We start from the raw sequence: 17,873 nt of genomic DNA, 5'->3' as shown, positions 1-17,873 counted from the left end.
GTGTGGTAGTAAAAATTTTGGTAGCCCATCACTGGCTGTGAACATAACATCTTGTCACGGCCAAATTAGGACTGATTTTATATGTACAGTATGTGTGTTTGAATGGATAGTTTGTTAAGAGTTTCATAATGAGGTTTTACTATTTGTATTGTGTTATTTGCTGTTGTGAGTCCCATTGGGATTGGGCGGCATAGAAGTCAAATTAATTACATTAAATTATTATATTTTATATTATATGGCATGTAAACTTAGAGATTCTATAGACCAGTGATTTTCAACCTTTTTTGAGCCGCGGCACATTTTTTACATTTACAAAATCCTGGGACACACCACCAACCAAAATGACACAAAATGACACCCTAAGACACTCTCCTCTCTTTTTCCATCCCTGTCTCCTCCCCACCCTTGTGTGTGTGTATACACATTCTTGAACCATTTCTAAAAACAGGTGAGGGCTAGGTTTTTTTCTCTCTTATTCTTTGGGTGCTTTTTATCAAATGCTTTAAATCAAGAGTCACTTCTCTCTCTCTTTTGTTCGTCTCTCTTTCCTCTCATTCTCTGTCTCAATCATTTTCTCATTTCTCTTTTTTCCTCCCCTTTTTGCTCATTTCTCTCTCTCTCTCTCTCCCTCCCTCTCCTTTTCTCTCTCTCTCTTGCTTTCTTTCTCTCTCTCCCTTCCTCTCCTTTTTTCTCTCTCTCTCTCTCTTGCTTTCTTTCTCTCTCTCTTTCTCACTCTCACACTCTCAACAAAAAGTTGCAAGACCGGAACCTGAGCTTCCTTCTTCGCGGCACACCTGACCATGTCTCGCGGCACACTAGTGTGCCACGGCACACTGGTTGAAAAACACTGCTATAGACGGACAAATCCTTCATGGGAGAAAGTCTTTCAGACTGTGTGGATTTCTCCCACTGTCCCAACCTGTTCTCATTTTTCCTCGGCCTGATATTGTCTGGTGCTCACCATCCAAACGTTAACTGCGCTTTGTTTAGCTGGGCGAATTCGTTAAACCAGACGCCAGTTTATTTATTTATTTGTTTGTTTGTTTGTTTATTTATTTATTATTTAGATTTGTATGCCGCCCCTCTCCGAAGACTCGGGGCGGCTCACAACATGTAGAAACAAATCATAAGCAATCAGACAAATTTAAAATATTTAAATATTTAAAACCCCCATATGCTAACAGACACACACACAGACATACCATGCATAAATTAAACTGCTCCATCATTCCTAACGCTCCCCCCGTCCCCCAAATAAAGACCGTCGCTGTGCCTATCAGCTAAAAAAACTAAAAAATGCCAGGTTAGTTTGCGAGTCAGCTCGTTTTTCCAATTCCGGCTTGTGGTTTCCCTCTGATTCAGCGCGCCAAAATCTTGGTAACCGATATATGAGTAAACCATACTTCAAGTACCCAAGGCTACCTCAAGAGAGGAAACACGACTCGAGAGACGCGGGAGGCCCCTATTGTGACACGTTCACAGTTCCCTCACACCTCCGCCTCAGGCGCGGCCGCCGCCCACTCGCACGAGGAATCCCCGCCGCAGAGGAGCTGCCCGAGGGAGCCGCGGCGTGACGCGCCGAAGGGGGCGGGGCTTGAGAACCCCAGAAGCCCGAGGCGCTTAAGATGGCGGCTCCTGGCGAGGCTTTCTGCCCAGGTCGGCTGGCGCGCGAGGGACCGAGGAGCTGAGTGGCTTCGGGCCACCCACCCGGCTCGGGCCGGTCGGGTGAGAGCTGACGGACTTTGGCGGGTCTCCGTTTTCCTGCCGGTAGCGAGGGATCCCAGGAGTGGGGGGGGGGGGGGTGTCGGAGGGGAAGGCAGCCGGGGGCGGGAAGGAAGTAGGGGATGCCCGTTACTCCCCACTGACCCTTTGGCCCTCCTCATCTCTCGGGCATCCCAGTCCCGGTCCTTGATGTTGACCACCGCGAAGAAGCTGGGCAAGGAAGCCCTCTCCCGCTGGCCCGGGAAGCCGCCGTCGCCTGTGTTACAGTCTTGCCTCCGAGGTGTGGAGGAACAAGGCGAAATCTGGTGGCGCCAGTACTGACACGGGAGGGGAGTCCGGAGTGGGACCATTTTTCTACCTGTCTTCTACTAAGCCACTCTCCTAATTCTCTTTTTTCTTTCTCACTCTCTTCTCTTTGCTCCCCCCCCCCCTCACAGCAATACGGAGGATGTCTATTTTTAAAACAAAACCACAAAAACAATGATGAGCCTTATAAGCCAAAGCCGTTTTCGGCTACTGAAATGGTTGGCTAACAAGGAAGTGTATAAAACTTTCCCATGTGCGTTTATACATAAAGCCAGCAAATATGGAGTTTATTCAACAACCCATAGCATAACAGGATGAATGAATCCAAATCACGGTGTTACTCTTTGCTTTCTTTTTATATCTTGCGGGAAAGAGAAACAGTGAAAGAAGGAAGAGTGATGAACCTATTTAAGATTTCTGGTGGCAGAGGAATATAAATAAAATTCTGGAAAAAAACGGTTGCTGGAGTTAAAATATGCACTGCTCAAAAAAATAAAGGGAACACTCAAAGAACACATCCTAGATCTGAGTGAATGAAATATTCTCATTGAATACTTTGTTCTGTACAAAGTTGAATGTGCTGACAACATGTGGAATTTATTGTCAATCAGTGTTGCTTCCTAAATGGGACAGTCTGATTTCACAGAGGTTTGATTTACTTGGAGTTATATTGTGTTGTTTAAGTGTTCCCTTTATTTTTTAAAGCAGTATATTTGTACTGTTGGTAAAAAGCGCACACTTCCAAGCTGGTAGGCAAGGTAAGTAGATTTCACCGGTGTTTCCTACAGATGGTTATGAACATATATTCATTTATTTTACTTCCTTTGTCTATTGAGTCCTAATGGTTTCGTTTTTGTGGCGTGACACTAAAAGCACTTTTTCCCTCTCATTTTCAGGTGAAAATGCAAAACCCAGGAAACTGTTGGGCTGATGAATTTCTGTAGTACATTCTCAACATTGTGAGATTGACAATGGATAAATGTAAGCATGTAGGCCGACTGCGGCTTGCCCAGGATCATTCAATTTTGAATCCTCACAAATGGCATTGTATGGTATGCAATACTACAGAATCTGTATGGGCCTGTCTCAGTTGCTCTCATGTTGCTTGTGGAAGATACATCGAAGAACATGCACTAAAGCACTTTCAGGAAAGCAATCATCCAGTAGCATTGGAAGTAAATGAGCTGTATATTTTTTGCTACCTTTGTGATGATTATGTTCTTAATGATAACGCAACTGGTGACGTAAAACTTTTACGAAGTATACTAAGTGCAATCAAGAGCCAGAATTATGACTGTACAACTCGGAGTGGTAGGATTTTGCGATCTATGGGCATAAGTGATGATCTTTCACATAATAATGCTCAGGCTTTGCTTCGAAGTCAAGACCGTATGTTCACAGCCCTATGGCACAGGAGGCATGCATTAATGGGCAAAGTATTTAGAAGTTGGTTTGAACTAACACCGACTGGGAAAAGGATTTTAGAAGAAGATAAGCTGTGTGAACAAGCAGAAGAAAGACGAGTCAATGCTAGGAAGAAAAGAGAAGAGCGAAAGCGCCAATTGAAGGAGGAAATGGAAAAAATACCACCAAGAAAAAGCTTTCGCTTGCAAAAACAAAACAAAGAATCTTCAGTCTGTGCACTAAAAATGCCACAAAATTTGAGCTCTGATATAGAGCTGAAAGTAGCAGCTACCTCAGATGATGTAAAGTTAAAAAAAATTAATGACTCGCCAGCCAAACGAAGACCTACTATGACTCCTGGTGTGACAGGATTACGAAACTTGGGAAATACTTGCTATATGAACTCAATTCTTCAGGTATTGAGTCATTTGTTCATATTTCGGGAATGTTTTTTAAAGCTTGATTTAAACCAAACACAAGAGTTGTTAGCAGTTGCCGCCAGTGGCAAAACAAGATCATCTGCAAAGCAGACTCTATCTGCTAGCTTTGATGTTCAAGAACAGAAAACCTTTGTTAAGGACCAGACAATTTCCACAAGGCGATTTAGCACATCATCAGGTTTAAGTGGTGGTGGATCAAGTAACAGAAATATGGAACTTATTCAGCCCAAGGAACCAAGTTCAGAGTACATTTCTCTTTGTCATGAATTACATACTTTGTTTCAAGTTATGTGGTCTGGCAAGTGGGCATTGGTGTCTCCTTTTGCCATGCTCCATTCTGTTTGGAAACTAATTCCAGCCTTCCATGGTTATGCCCAACAAGATGCTCAGGAATTTCTTTGTGAACTTTTGGATAAAGTCCAACAAGAATTGGAGACAGTTAAAGCAAAAAGCCCAGCCCTCATTCCTGCTTCTCAAAGGAAACTCATTAAAAACGTTTTGAATGTGGTCAACACTATTTTTCATGGACAGCTTTTAAGTCAGGTAAATACTTTAGAATAAGATTATTCAGTGAGTGAATGATAGAGAATTCAGTTTAGTATAAGATTGCAGACTAAACTTCCTGACTGATTTATGCTAAATAATAATCCAACTTAGTATTGTATTTTGAGTAAGAAATATTTTGTACTCTTTTAAGCAGGCTTCTGTCCCTGCCTGCTACATCACTTTTTTTCTTAAATTAAGAATTGTCTTCTTTCTTACAGTTCTGTCAGCATATTATGATTATATAAAAAGGTTTGTGTAAAGACATAGTTACGCAGATTCCCATTAATACACAAGCAGAATGTGTGTAAAGAGAAGACATTACTTGTGTCAATACCCTTACATTGAGTCACAAGAAAGTACTGTATAACTGGCATCAACCCAGTATTCCTCTTAGTACAAGGACAAAGATTTTAAATTATTTCAATCTTTATGTCCTTCCCTGTTTGAAGGATTTTCTGCTTGTAAAGTTGTTATACTTAATAACTTAGATATTGATTTTATTTTTATTGTACAGTGATCCCTCGAGTTTCGCGATCTCGATCTTTGCGAAACGCTATATCGCGATTTTTCCACCCGATGACGTCACTCCCTTCCTTTCTCATCTTTCTTTCTCTCTCTCTTTCTCTATCTTGCTTCTTCCTCTCTCACACTCTCTTCCTCCCTCTCTCATCTCTTTCTTTCCTTCTCTCTCTTTCTCTATCTCTCCCCCTCTTGCTCTCGAGCGGCGGGCGGCACCCAGGGAAGGTTCCTTCGGCCGCCCAGCAGCTGATCTGCTCGGCAGCGCAGTAGCAGCGAGGAGCCGAAGATGGGGTTTCCCCTTTGCGTGGGCAACGGGGAAACCCCATCTTCGGCTCCTCGCTGCTACTGCGCTGCCGAGCAGATCAGCTGCTGGGCGGTCGAAGGAACCTTCCCTGGGTCTTCAACTCCCAGAATTCCCCGCCGCCCACGCAAAGGGGAAACCCCGATCGTGCACCGAGCGGCGGGCAGGCGGGCGGCGGGCGGGCAGCGGACAAGCGGTGGGCGGACAAGCGGCGGGCTGAAAAGAGGCGAGCAGGCAGGCGGCTCCTCAGCTGCTGGGCGGCGGAAAGAACCTTCCCTGGGTCTTCCCAGGTGCGGAAGTAAAAACACCATCTGCGCATGCGCGGCCATGGAAAAAGGGCGCGCATGCGCAGATGGTGTTTTTACTTCCGCACCACTATATTGCGAAAAATCGATATCGCGAGGGGTCTTGGAACGTAACCCTCGCGATACTCGAGGGATCACTGTACATGGATTCTCTGTAGATGAAACTTTAGAAGTACTAGTATTGCTCAACTTATGACCACAATTGAGCCCAAAATTTGTTACTGAGATTGTTAAGTGAATTTTATCCCATTCTACAGCCTTTCTTGCCACCATCATTAAGTGAATCACTGTAGTTGTTATATTTACTAACATGATAGTTTAAAAAATCTGGCTTTTCCATTGTCTTTGCTTAGCAGAAAGTTGGAAAAGGTGATCGATCACATGACTTACGAAAAATCAAAATTCAGATGCTTGGCAACTGACTCATATTTATGTGAGTCAGTTGCCAAGCATCTGAATTTTGATCACGCCACTATGGAGATGCTACAATAAATCATTTTTTTCAGCACTGTAACTTTGAATGGATACTAAATGAATAATTATAAGTGAGGGACTACCTGTATTTTAACAAATATTTAAAAAAATGATCTTGGGGTAATTTCAAACGTGAAATAAAGTAAAATAAAGTAGAGCAAGGAAAAATAAGCAACAGTATTTCCATAATTTATAGTTTGGTTAAATGAAAAATTACATCCATTTAGACGCAGAATGGGTATTTAGTCCTGTTGGAGCTGTATTGATAGTGCCACTTTTTCCAACTAAACAATTTTAGCTTAGCTTAGCTTAAGTTTTTGTGAACTGTAGCTCACGTACATCTGATAACGTGAATTTCAGTTGATAAATTTACATATTTTATTAAAAACGTATTAATGGAAAATGTTCTAATAGAGCTGGGATGGTGAACCTATGGCATGGGTGCCACAGGTGGCATGTGGAGCCATATCTGTTGGCACACAAGCCGTTGCCCTAGCTCAGCTCCAACATGCATGTATGTACTGGCAAGCTGATTTTTAGCTTGCACAGATGCTTGGGGGGGGGGGCATTTTTGGCTTCCAGAGAGTCTTGAGGGGAATGTGGGATGGTGTTTTACCCTCTCCTGGCTCCAGGGCAACTTTTGGAGCCTGTGGATGGCAAAACTCGAGCCTACTGGGCCCATACCAGAAGTTGTGAAGGTGTTTTTGCCCTCCCCAGGCATTGAATTATAAATATGGGCACTCGCGCATGTGCGATAACGCACGCCCACACTCTTTCGGCACCTGAGGGAAAAAAGGTTCGCCATCACTGCAATAGAGTGTGCCTGAATTTTTTTTAAAATGGTCTATGTTATATTTTTTCTTACTTCTTATGTAATGTAACAGTGTATATTTAAACTGTGCTGCTTTGAATCAATTTCTAAAATCCATCTGGTCAAGCTCCCAGCACTTTGATTCGTAATTCAGTTACTCCAAAAGGTCTTGACTTTCTTTGATGGAACTGCTCTGGAATTTGAGGTTGGATTCCAATTCAGAGTTTGTTAGAACATCTTCTGTTATCCAAGTAAACTTTACTCCTGAATGTCATTAATGCTTTGTTTGGGTTCAATGCAAGCAATTTATCCTTATTTATTTATTTATTTATTAGATTGTTAGATCTGATTAGATTTATTTATTAGATTATTATCCCATTGCTATTATTTTTTATAAATAAGTCAAGCAACAAATATACATAGTACTCCATCCTCCACACACCCCTGTGAGGTGAGTTGGACTGAGAGAGCAATGCCCTATTGTGGTAGCTATCATTGGATAATTGTTTTGTGTTTGGAAAGAGAGCTTTTAAAGAATCTGCATTATGTCTGCTCCTTATGCGAGAATGGTTGATTTCACAGTCAGGCGACAGATTATCACTTAAGTGAGCACCAATCTTCATTTACACATTCTTTTGAATGCAAGAACAGAGATCTACAATTGTAAGAATCTCTCACTATTGATCAGCAAGCAATCTCTGTCATGATATGCAAATTCTGAGATATTTATAAGAGTCCACTGTAAATAGTATACAGTAGTCCCTCACCTATCACTGGTGTTACGTTCCAGACCCGGCCGCGATAGGTGAAATCCGCGATGGGGAATTTATCGACTGATAGTACTTATTTAAGTATTTATATTGTAATTGTTTGGTAAGTTTTCATTGTTTTAAGTGTTTATAAACCCTTCCCACACAGTATTTATTTTAGATACAGTATTTAAATACAGTATTTACAATTTTAGATTTTTTTATTTTATTTTTTGAAAAACCTGCCGATCGAGTTCGGCGGGCTGTTTAAATCTGCCAATCGACTTCCTCAGAAACCCGCGATGAAGTGAAGCCGCAGTAGGTGAAGCGCGGTATAGCGAGGGACTACTGTAGTCCACTGGAGGCTGGTGGTATGGTTTACACAGATTTGGAAACAAGGGTGATGACATTTGTATAGAGATTCCTCCAGTTACAGTATATCCAAGTAACAGCATATGCTGAGACACGCATCTCTGTTGCTTTGTTATACAAGAACCATGGAACCATGGATGGAGAGACTCCCAAACCACAACTATAACTCTTCACATTTGTAAAGACTAATAGTTTTTGGGCTAAGGGTTAAGCAAAGTTGCTGTTTAGTTGCTGATCTACCTAGGCTAAATTGCTGAGCAAAATCCTTACTGAAGTCAGTAGTTAAAGCTAGGATTTTTCAATGTGAACTCAACATTAGATTGTTCAACCTCACTTTGCATGCCTTAATTTTTTTATTTTAAGGGTGAAGAGAAATAATTCATAATGCATATTATAGTATAAATATATTTAAACTATAGCAACATTCTTTATACAGTATTTCCTAAGCCATGAATCTACCATGCAGGCTTAGGAAGAGAATAATGTTAAGTAACTGCCATTACGTAGAATAAAGCGATTTGTTCTCTTTAAATTCAAATATTTACGCCGTACAAATATCCAAATAGTTCAGAATGTATTGTATTCTTTGTCATCTTAATTTCAGTTCTTTTATTCTTTCTGGGTTTGTATGAATGGGGAACTCAGTGAAATGTTCCGATCCAAGTATACTTTGCCCAGTTCTGATTAGGCTTTTTCTACAAAGTTTTATATTATACAGTATTTATATTACTAGCCCTTCCCTTTCAAAGATAAACTATTTTGAGGGAAAAGCTAGTTATGCTTTCAAATTTTGATTTAATCTTCAAATGGCAGTGGATTCACTTGAAATTAAAGATGAGGATCATACAAGACGGCAGAGAAAACAAGTAATTTCTCTTTGCATTGTTTATTCGTAAATAGCTTCTTAACAAAGAGCTGGAAATTCAAATTAACTGATGGTTTATAATGACAGGTAACATGCCTTGCTTGTGACAACAAATCAAATACTGTAGAGCCTTTCTGGGACTTGTCATTGGAATTTCCTGAAAGATACCACTGCAATGGAAGGGAGACAACCTGTCAGTATCCATGCTTGTTGACCGAGATGTTGGCCAAATTTACAGAAACGGAAGCTTTAGAAGGGAAGATATATGCCTGTAACCAGTGCAACAGTGAGTAACGACTGTATGTACTCATGGATCTGATTTTTATATATGATAACTATTTAATAGGGCTATTTTTTAAAAAAATGTTACCTATGTGAGATATTTTGATAATAGAATGTGAAACAAACTTTGTGCTTACATCCTTACCACAAATGGCTACTCTTCACATTTTGCATGCTTACCTGTGAATAGATACTGTAATCTAAATTGTATCTTGACTGTTCTGCCAATCAAAATGTATTTTTATGATAGTTCTAAAGTTATTACTTCTTTCTGATTTCACTTAATATGTACAAAAATTGTGTTACTGTATTTTGGAATAGTTCTAGAATGCCTCATTTGTATTTTTATCTTGTATATAACGCACATATTAAAGGGTATTAATCTAATTTTATAATGTCACTGGCTATAAATTAGAGGGAGGCTATTTTTCTTACAGCAAAACGAAGAAAAATTTCTTCTAAACCTGTTCTACTCACAGAGGCACAGAAGCAGCTTCTGGTGTGCCACCTACCTCAGATTCTGCGGTTACACCTTAAGCGATTCAGGTAACATAGTAAACAGTCTGTGAGGGTTTTTTTTCTTTTTTCAATGAATTATTTATTTAATGATTATCAAGCTGCATTCTCTATGTAGCATTCCCACCATTATGTCTTTAAAAAAGTAATTAAGAGATATTTTGTAATAATTATTACGGCTGATATAAAGTGATTTAAACATTTTATCCATTCCAAAACAAGATTTATGAGGGAAAGCAAAATTGTCAATTGAATGAAGACTTTCCATAAACTTCAAAGATGAGAAATGTACTGAGTTTTACTGATTAGATAGCTAGTTTATGCTATTATGGAAAAGTAAAAAGTTGAGGTTTGATGTTAATGCCTTATTCTACTGCACCAGAAATAGAAGTCTATGCTTTTTTTTTCTTTCCCCCCTTCTTTTCTACCCTTCTCTGTTCTCTTTTTTCTTCCTTTTGTTTCCTACTATTTGCTTTTGTATTTTTGTATTTTATATTACAAACTAATAAAACTGTTAAAACATGAAATAAGACAAAAGGAATATTATGCAACTCACTGGGACCCTTGTTGGGAGCTCTCTGCGGATGGAGTCCATATATACCGTATTTTTCGCTCTATAAGACGCACCTGCTGATAAGACGCACCTAGATTTTAGAGGAGGAAAATAGAAAAAAAATATTTTGAGCCAAAAAGGGGAGAGGAAGAGAGGAAGGAGTGAAAAAAGGGAGTGAGGGAGGAAAGAAGGGAGGAAGGAAAAGGAAAGCAAGAAATGGAGGGAGGAAAGGAAGGAAGGAAAGAAAGAAAGAAAGAAAGAAAGAAAGAGGGAAGGAACAGGAACAGAGGAAGGAAGCAAGGAAACTTATGAAAGGGGAGAGTAAGAGAGGAAGGACTGAAGGGAGGGAGGGAGGGAAGAAGGTAGGAAGGAGAAAGAAAAGAAGAAATAGAGGAAGGGAAGGTAAAAGAGAGAAAGAAAAAGAGCAAGAAAGAAAGCAAGAAAGAGAGAAAGAAAATGAAAGAGAAATAAAAATAGAGAGGGGGAATGAAAGAAATGGAAGGAGGGAAGGAAGGAGAGAAAGCAAGAGAAAGAAAGAAAGCAAGAGAAAGAAAAAAGAATGAAAGAGCAAGAGAGCAAGAGAGAAAAAGAAAGAAAGAAAGAAAGAAAGAAAGGCAACTTCAAAGAAAGGCTCACTGAGCATCTCTCACTCTCTCTCTTTCTATCCCTCTTTCTTTCTTTCTCTTCCTTTCTCTCTCTCCTCTTCCTTTATCTCCTCTCTCTCCCTCCCTCTCTTTCTCTCCCCCCTCTCTCCCCCTTTCCCTCTCTCTTTCTCTCTCTCCCTCTCTTGCTATCTCTCCCCCTCTCCCTCTCTCTTTCTCTCCCCCTTTCCCTCTCTCTTTCTCTCTCTCCCTCTCTTGCTAGCTCTCCCCCCTCTCCCACTCTCTTTCTCCCTCTCCCTCTCTCTCCCCCTCTCTCTTTCTCTCTCTCCCCCCCTTTCTCTCCCTCTCTCTTTCTCACTATCTTGCTGTCTGTTGCTCTCACTCACTGTCGTTCTCCGTTCTTCTTAGCGGTGACGCGCGCACGCCCTGCCCGCCTCACCTTTGCCGAGAGCTCTCAGCAAGGGGGTTGTAGGAGAGGCGGGGCCGGCGGCAAAGGTGATATTCAATGTCGGGGGCGCACGGGCGGTTGCAGGCGCTCCCTATCTCCCTGCTAGCCCACTCGGAATATTCAAAATAAGAAAAACCTTCGCCGGCAAAGGCTTTTCTTATTTTGAATATTCCGAGTGGGCTAGCAGGGAGATAGGGAACGCGCCAACCGCCCGTGCGCCCCCGACATTGAATATCGCCTTCGCCGGCCTCCGCTGACAAAAGCCTTTGCCGGCATTTCCTCTCGGCGCAGCGGCGGGCGGAGAGAAGGAAGGGGGGGCAGCGGCGTCCCTCCTGGCCTTGGCGGGCCGCCCGACCCTCCCCACCTCCTGCAAACGCGGCGGGCGGCGGGGGGAGAGCGAGGAGCCGGTTCCGGCGGACGCGGGGCTTGGCTGGTTGGCTGGCGTGGGGAGCGCCGCTGGTGGTGAGGAGGGAGACCCTCCTCCGGGAGGGAGGGGGCCAGGCAGCAGCTAGCCAGCCAGCCGGCGGGATGGCGCTTCGGAGTTCGCAGCCTCCCCCCCCCCACCCTGCCTGCATCTTCGCTCCATAAGATGAGGCTGATTTTTCTTCCTACTTTGGGAGGAAAAAAACTGCGTCTTATGGAGCGAAAAATACGGTAGATAGTTCTTGCTTAGCAGCTAGAATTGGGGCCTTCATTAAGCAAAGCAGTTAACTGAAATTACAACTGTGCTTATTAACTTATTTCAGCTTTGTGTTACAAATACAAGAACTGGTTGTAAAGTTATGTTTTCATTGCTATTATAATGGATCACTCATTGAAGCAGTAATTAAACAAGGGCTATCTGTAAGAGTAGTGAATCAGAAACACAATACAGTGGTACCTCGGTACTCGAACGCTTTGGTTCTTGTACATTTCGGATAACGAACAAAATTTTCAGCAAAAATTTGCTTCGGTATCTGAACAAAAATTCAGATACCGAACAGCCAGAGAAAATTTTGATCATTATCCGGCAGCTTGGGGGGGGGGGGGGGGGGGCTGAGGAGCTCTATAAGAGCTCCAAGCTGCAGGAAGGGTGGGGGCTGCTGCAATCCCACTCCTTTCTGCTCCTTTCCTTTCCTCGATGCTTCCTCTTATTACCTGTAAGCAGCTGCAAAACTTTCTCCCTCCCGGCGGTTGCAATGGCTTCCCTTCGAGGAACAACAGCGCCGGGAACGTCACGTGATGAAGGGAAGCCGCCGGAGCCATCTCAGCAGTTTCCGCCGCTCCAGCAGCTTCCCTTCATTACGTGACGTTCCCGGCGCTGTTGTTCCTCGAAGGGAAGCCGTTGCAGCCGACGGGAGGGAGAAAGTTTTGCAGCTGCTTACAGGTAATAAGAGGAAGCATTGAGGAAAGGAAAGGAGCAGAAAGGAGTGGGATTGCAGCAGCCCCCACCCTTCCTGCAACTTGGAGCTCTTATAGAGCTCCTCAGCCCCTTTAAGCTGCCGGGATTGCAGCAGCCCCCACACTTCCTGCAGCTTGGAGTACCGAATTTATTTATCCCATTGGAAATAAAGAAAATAGATTTAATTGGTTCCCAGCGAATTAACAGGAGCTGGGAACCAATTAAATCCATTTCCATTATTTCCTATGGGATAAATAAATTCGGTACTCGACCAAATCGGTTCTCAACCACCACTGTATATGAAAATTTGACTAAAAATAAAGTCCAGTATATTTTCCCACAACTAAATAGATTGAAAACTACACAACTGATGAGATTTTCTCATAAAATGCTTAAAACCTATAAGGCCTTTACAGAATCTTTGCCTGGAACTCTGTGGAACCAATGACACTGCAGAATTATTGATTTAAGTATGATAGATGTAGAGGAGTTTGAATCAATCACCAAAAATACCATGAGAGACAAATTCCAATAGCAGGCATTAAATAGTATTAATAGACGGGAGATAAAAAGAACTCTAGATTCTAAATACAAAAGGAAGACATGCAAGAGTAGTTCTTTTGTGGTTAAATTACAAGGTATTTTAAATATTAGAAGAAATTTCTTAAAAGGAAGAACATTTTGAAGATGAAGTTAAATTAAGTTGCAAGATTGTGGAGTGTGTTGTTGGAGATCTTCAGTTAGAGGCTGATTAGCTGTTACAACTGTCTAATTCTGATTTTCCTGTATTGAACAGACAATATGATGAGAACCCAGTTTGGATTCATTGCTATGATACTGAACGAGGGCTATTTTCCTTTCTGTAGTACATAGTGTTTTTAAACTATTGAAGTACTATGTTATTTAGTAGTAAGAACATTTATAAAAATGAAATAAATCACATATTATTTCAGAAGATGAATAAGAAAAACCCTATTTCATTTTTCCTCCTGTAGATGGTCAGGACGCAATCATCGTGAGAAGATTGGTGTGCACGTCAACTTTGATGAGATTCTAAACATGGAACCCTACTGTTGTAGAAAATCGCTAAAAACCCTTATGGCAGATTATTTTATCTATGATTTGTCTGCTGTTGTGATGCATCATGGGAAAGGATTTGGTTCAGGACACTACACTGCCTATTGCTATAATTCAGATGGAGGTAATTCATACGGAAGGGCACAGATTATTGGATTTATATGAGAAATGCAATTAATAAGATAATCTTTTAATGGCAATACTTTTTGGAGATTTTATAAGAAATGTTTACATTCTTGAGATTCATAATCTGGAAATCTGGAAATTATAGCATATCACATTTAAAGATAAGTCTCTCAGCTGAACTACCTTGCACGAAATCCCATTTCCCCCTGAATATTTGAAACTGTTTTGTATAATTATTTCAGGTACAGCTGTTTCTGTATTGGACAACTTTGAAAGATGATGTGTGGGTATGAGAGAGAGAGAGAGATTACACTAGGAATGTTGCCATTGTTTGCCTCTAATTACAAATCACTACAGTGAATGAAAGGTTTAATTTGGTTGTGGCTTTCATATGGAAATGGTTGTTACTATGGCAGCGCAGTGCTGTATTTGTTAAATTTTTGATCTGGTTCAGCTCAGTGTTGGTTATACAGGTGAAACTTGAAAAATTAGAATATTGTGCAAAAGTTATTTCAGTAATGCAACTTAAAGGTGAAACTAATATATGAGAGACTCATGCAAAGCAAGATAGTGCAAATATATTAATTTCAAGTTTCACCTGTATACATAATAATCTGTACATTCTTAAATTATAAAAATATCAATCCTGTACTTTTAAAAGAAGATATCTGGATATATTACCATTTTTATTAGTCTTATTTTTGTTGTTCTAGGGTTCTGGGTACACTGCAATGATTCCAAGCTCACCATGTGCACTATGGAAGAAGTATGCAAGGCCCAGGCATATATTTTGTTTTATACCCAGAGAGTTACTTTAATGGATGGACATTGGAGAACGTCAGGTCTCGACTCACCATCTGGAAAACAGGCAAATACGGAAATTAATGGCTCCAGTGCGAAAAGTGAAAGTTAATTCAGAGCAAAATGGCTTTGTATTTGCCTGAATTGTGCAAAAATGTACTAAATCTGCCTTCTGGAGCCAAACCTATTTCACGTTCAGATCTTTTGTACCTTTTAAACTCATTCATGACAGTAACTTCCCCAAGTTATTAGCATATATTTCTCAATTGTTAAGAGAAAATTTTCCATTTGAATCTTTAAATTTTACCTCAAGCTGTTTTTCAGCATTTTAATATTTTAAAGTAGAAAACTTAGATGAGGAATGTGGTGGGCAAACTCTGGACTATTTTTAAATTAAAAGCTCTGTTATATACTACTACTAGCAGTACTGTGGATATTGCCTGCAGGAATCTGTCTTGCTTCCATGATTAAAAGATGTGATGGTAACAACTGCATTTAAGTTTTCTTTTGGCCATGTTAAAATGTTCTCTCCTGTAATCAGAGTTCAAGCAGTGCAATGCTTTTCACATATTATTAGAGCACTAAATCACTAGAAAGATCAGCATACCCTATTTATTGCTTCACCCAAAGTATACTGCTGAACTAAATGGAAATGGTTTCAAAAACTACTTGCAAAAACAGCTCATGGGCTTTTTGCCACAAGTTCTAGATCTAATCTATTGTACGGGTATTCCTTGACTTACAACTGGTCACTTAGCGACTGATGTTATGACGGACCTCCTCCCCCCCAATAGTCAGCATGATTGCTTTTGGGAAATCCAGCAACCGGTGTGCATTTATATTTATATTCTTTGCAGTGTGTCAGTCACAAGGTTGCAATTATGTTTGTTGCCAGAAATAGGCATTTTCCTCTGGTTCTTAAAAATATCCATTGTGGACAGTGGATTTGCTTAACGACCATGGAAATTTGTGTAATCAGCCAAAACAATATAAAATCAGGTTTATCACAACATGAACTGCATGACTTACTAATTTCAGGGTCAGTTATGATCATAAGTTGAGTAATTTTACCCTGGCCTGTAGATAAAAACTCATTTTTGCTATTAACATCTGGTAAAGTTTTACAGCAAAGATGTGTCCGTCAGGTTATCACTATAGCATAATTTTCCAAAATGCTGTTTAGTTTCTGTTGGAAAACAAGGTTCGGAGTACAGTATTGCTCTATACATACTTAATGAATTTTCCCTTAGCATACTTCCTCCTATCTAAATTTAAAGGCCTTTGTGTTCAATTTTTCTTTTGAGTGCTTCAGTTTCAGTTGCTCCTTTTATGTTCATTTATCCAATGCAAAACTGCAGCATTTAGCTAACTTTGGAAATTAAGAGGGTTATTCTGAGCAAATTGGAGAGACATTTAGTTTATGACTAGATTGCAATACTGTTCAATTACTACTGCAACATTGAGGCTCAAATTAAAATTCTCAAACATCCAAAATTGCTTTTAACTTTTTGCCCTACTGATCTCCTAAATATGAAGTGTTATCGGAAACTACAGTTCTCTCAAATTGTGGTATTCAAAAAAATGTCTCCATTGTTTGGAGAAACCAATTATCATCTGCTGTGAAGTATCCTATGCAAAGGTTTCTCAATGGCAAAAGCTGTTAATATCATGCATTCGCATAGAGGAATATTCATGTGGAAAATAAGCACTCGTGCCTTCTCACCAGTTCTTCTGAAAACAGGTTTGCAAAGATGACTTTAGATATAGCTGAATTTACATAGAAATCTATTTTAATTCTTCATAGGAAATTTTTAAGAATCAAGTTAGCACTCTTGAATAATTGATTTCTTGCCACAGAATAGAATCCACAGAAAGCCAAATCCAGGAACTGTAATACAGAGAGGGTCTTTGTCCAAGTTACAATAATAATTACATTGAATCTCATTAAGAGATTAAAATATTTGCTTCAGATATCTTATGGTGGTTAATTATGATTTTCATTTACAACAAAACTTGCCTTCCTCTGCATGTTTCATGTTAATGGCTATTATTTGCAAGGCAAGCCTACTCAACAGATACACTCCCCCCCCCCCCATGTATTATTTTCTGCATCCCACGAGGTAGCAAAAGATATAATAGTTCAATCTTAGCTTGAGAACACAATGGTTCAATTGAAAGACACATGGTAGATTGCAAGCACACTAAAGAGCAAGTTATTTGCAGGCAGATAACATTACAAATTTAGAGGATACAAGCTGTTTTTACCACTTTAAAAGATGCACAGGATTATCTGTAATAAAACAATGTGAAAGAGGAACAAAACTGAAATAGAAGATATAAAAAAGGATTCAGTAAGAAATTAAAAGGACTGAGGAAAATAATAGAATACAATGAACTTAAAATATAATTACAATGCATCAGATTTCACTTCCATGTTGAATTTGTATTCTGTGACAGAGATTTAATCTCTTAAAAGAAGCTCCAGTGTCTTTCAGCTCAGGTAGTACTTTTTGGCCTGTGGTTTAACATTTAGGTTATCATAAATTCCCAAATGTGCTTGTCAGGAAAGTGTTTCACCTATCCTCTTGTCTTTTAAGCTTAAGTAATACCATTAGCGACAATAGATATTTTAATCTCCCGCTTGGTTTCTGTTGCAAACAAAAATTGCTATGGTGTGAAGGAAAGACTTCAGCTTTATTACATAAAACCCTAGTCAAAACAGCATGTTATTGTTTATACTTTGTTTTTCAAAAAGTCTTAAACATAGTGCTGATTGTTCAGCTGTTTCCAGTTCAATTGTTTTTCTAATAATAGTACATATAAATATTAAAACTCCGTCTGGATACAGAAGGCCAAAACGGAACTTCGAGAATGCAAATCTTTTAAACAGACCATTCTAAACTCCTACATTTCTCTTATACTGGCATCCTCTTCTCTTTTTTTTTCTTTTCCTCTTGTTTCACCTTTTCCCTAGGAATTATACTTGATTTCTCATCAGTTTTCTGCAAGGTTTGTGAAACTATTTACACTACAATAAAGCCATATCCCAGCAACCTGCTGATTATAACTTGCTTGCAGTCTTTTACATGTATACTTTTTCTAACATAAATAATAAGAGCTCAATATTTAAAATATTCTTTTAGTGTCTACAAAAACATGGAAAGTTATTAAAACTGAAATATCCCTTTTGGCTTCTTAAGAATTCAGCATCATGTATTTTTAATTGCAATAGTCAAGATTATAGGTTGGCAAAACTATAATATATTTTATCAG

At 39.9% G+C, this 17,873-nt stretch overlaps 1 protein-coding gene across 2 annotated transcripts; it reads left to right on the top strand.

Moving 5' to 3' along the window:
* The first annotated feature begins 1,429 nt into the window (after positions 1-1,429).
* On the top strand, positions 1,430-15,086 carry USP44 (ubiquitin specific peptidase 44). 2 transcript variants are annotated; one of them, XM_070755880.1, is made up of 6 exons: positions 1,430-1,725; positions 2,925-4,415; positions 8,902-9,100; positions 9,534-9,642; positions 13,592-13,797; positions 14,513-15,086. In XM_070755880.1, the coding sequence occupies exons 2-6, from the start codon at positions 3,000-3,002 to the stop codon at positions 14,710-14,712; spliced, it is 2,130 nt and encodes a 709-aa protein (XP_070611981.1). In that variant the 5' UTR covers positions 1,430-1,725; positions 2,925-2,999; the 3' UTR covers positions 14,713-15,086. The 2 variants fall into 2 exon arrangements, with proteins under 2 accessions (XP_070611981.1, XP_070611982.1); XM_070755881.1 differs by having other exon boundaries at positions 1,584-1,725; positions 9,576-9,642.
* Positions 15,087-17,873: the final 2,787 nt, after the last annotated feature.

This window comes from Erythrolamprus reginae, chromosome 6 (assembly GCF_031021105.1).
Source record: "Erythrolamprus reginae isolate rEryReg1 chromosome 6, rEryReg1.hap1, whole genome shotgun sequence".
In the NCBI taxonomy this organism is placed as follows: domain Eukaryota; kingdom Metazoa; phylum Chordata; class Lepidosauria; order Squamata; family Dipsadidae; genus Erythrolamprus; species Erythrolamprus reginae.
Note: the sequence above shows the minus strand (reverse complement) of the source record. Positions and strands in the feature narration are given on the sequence as shown.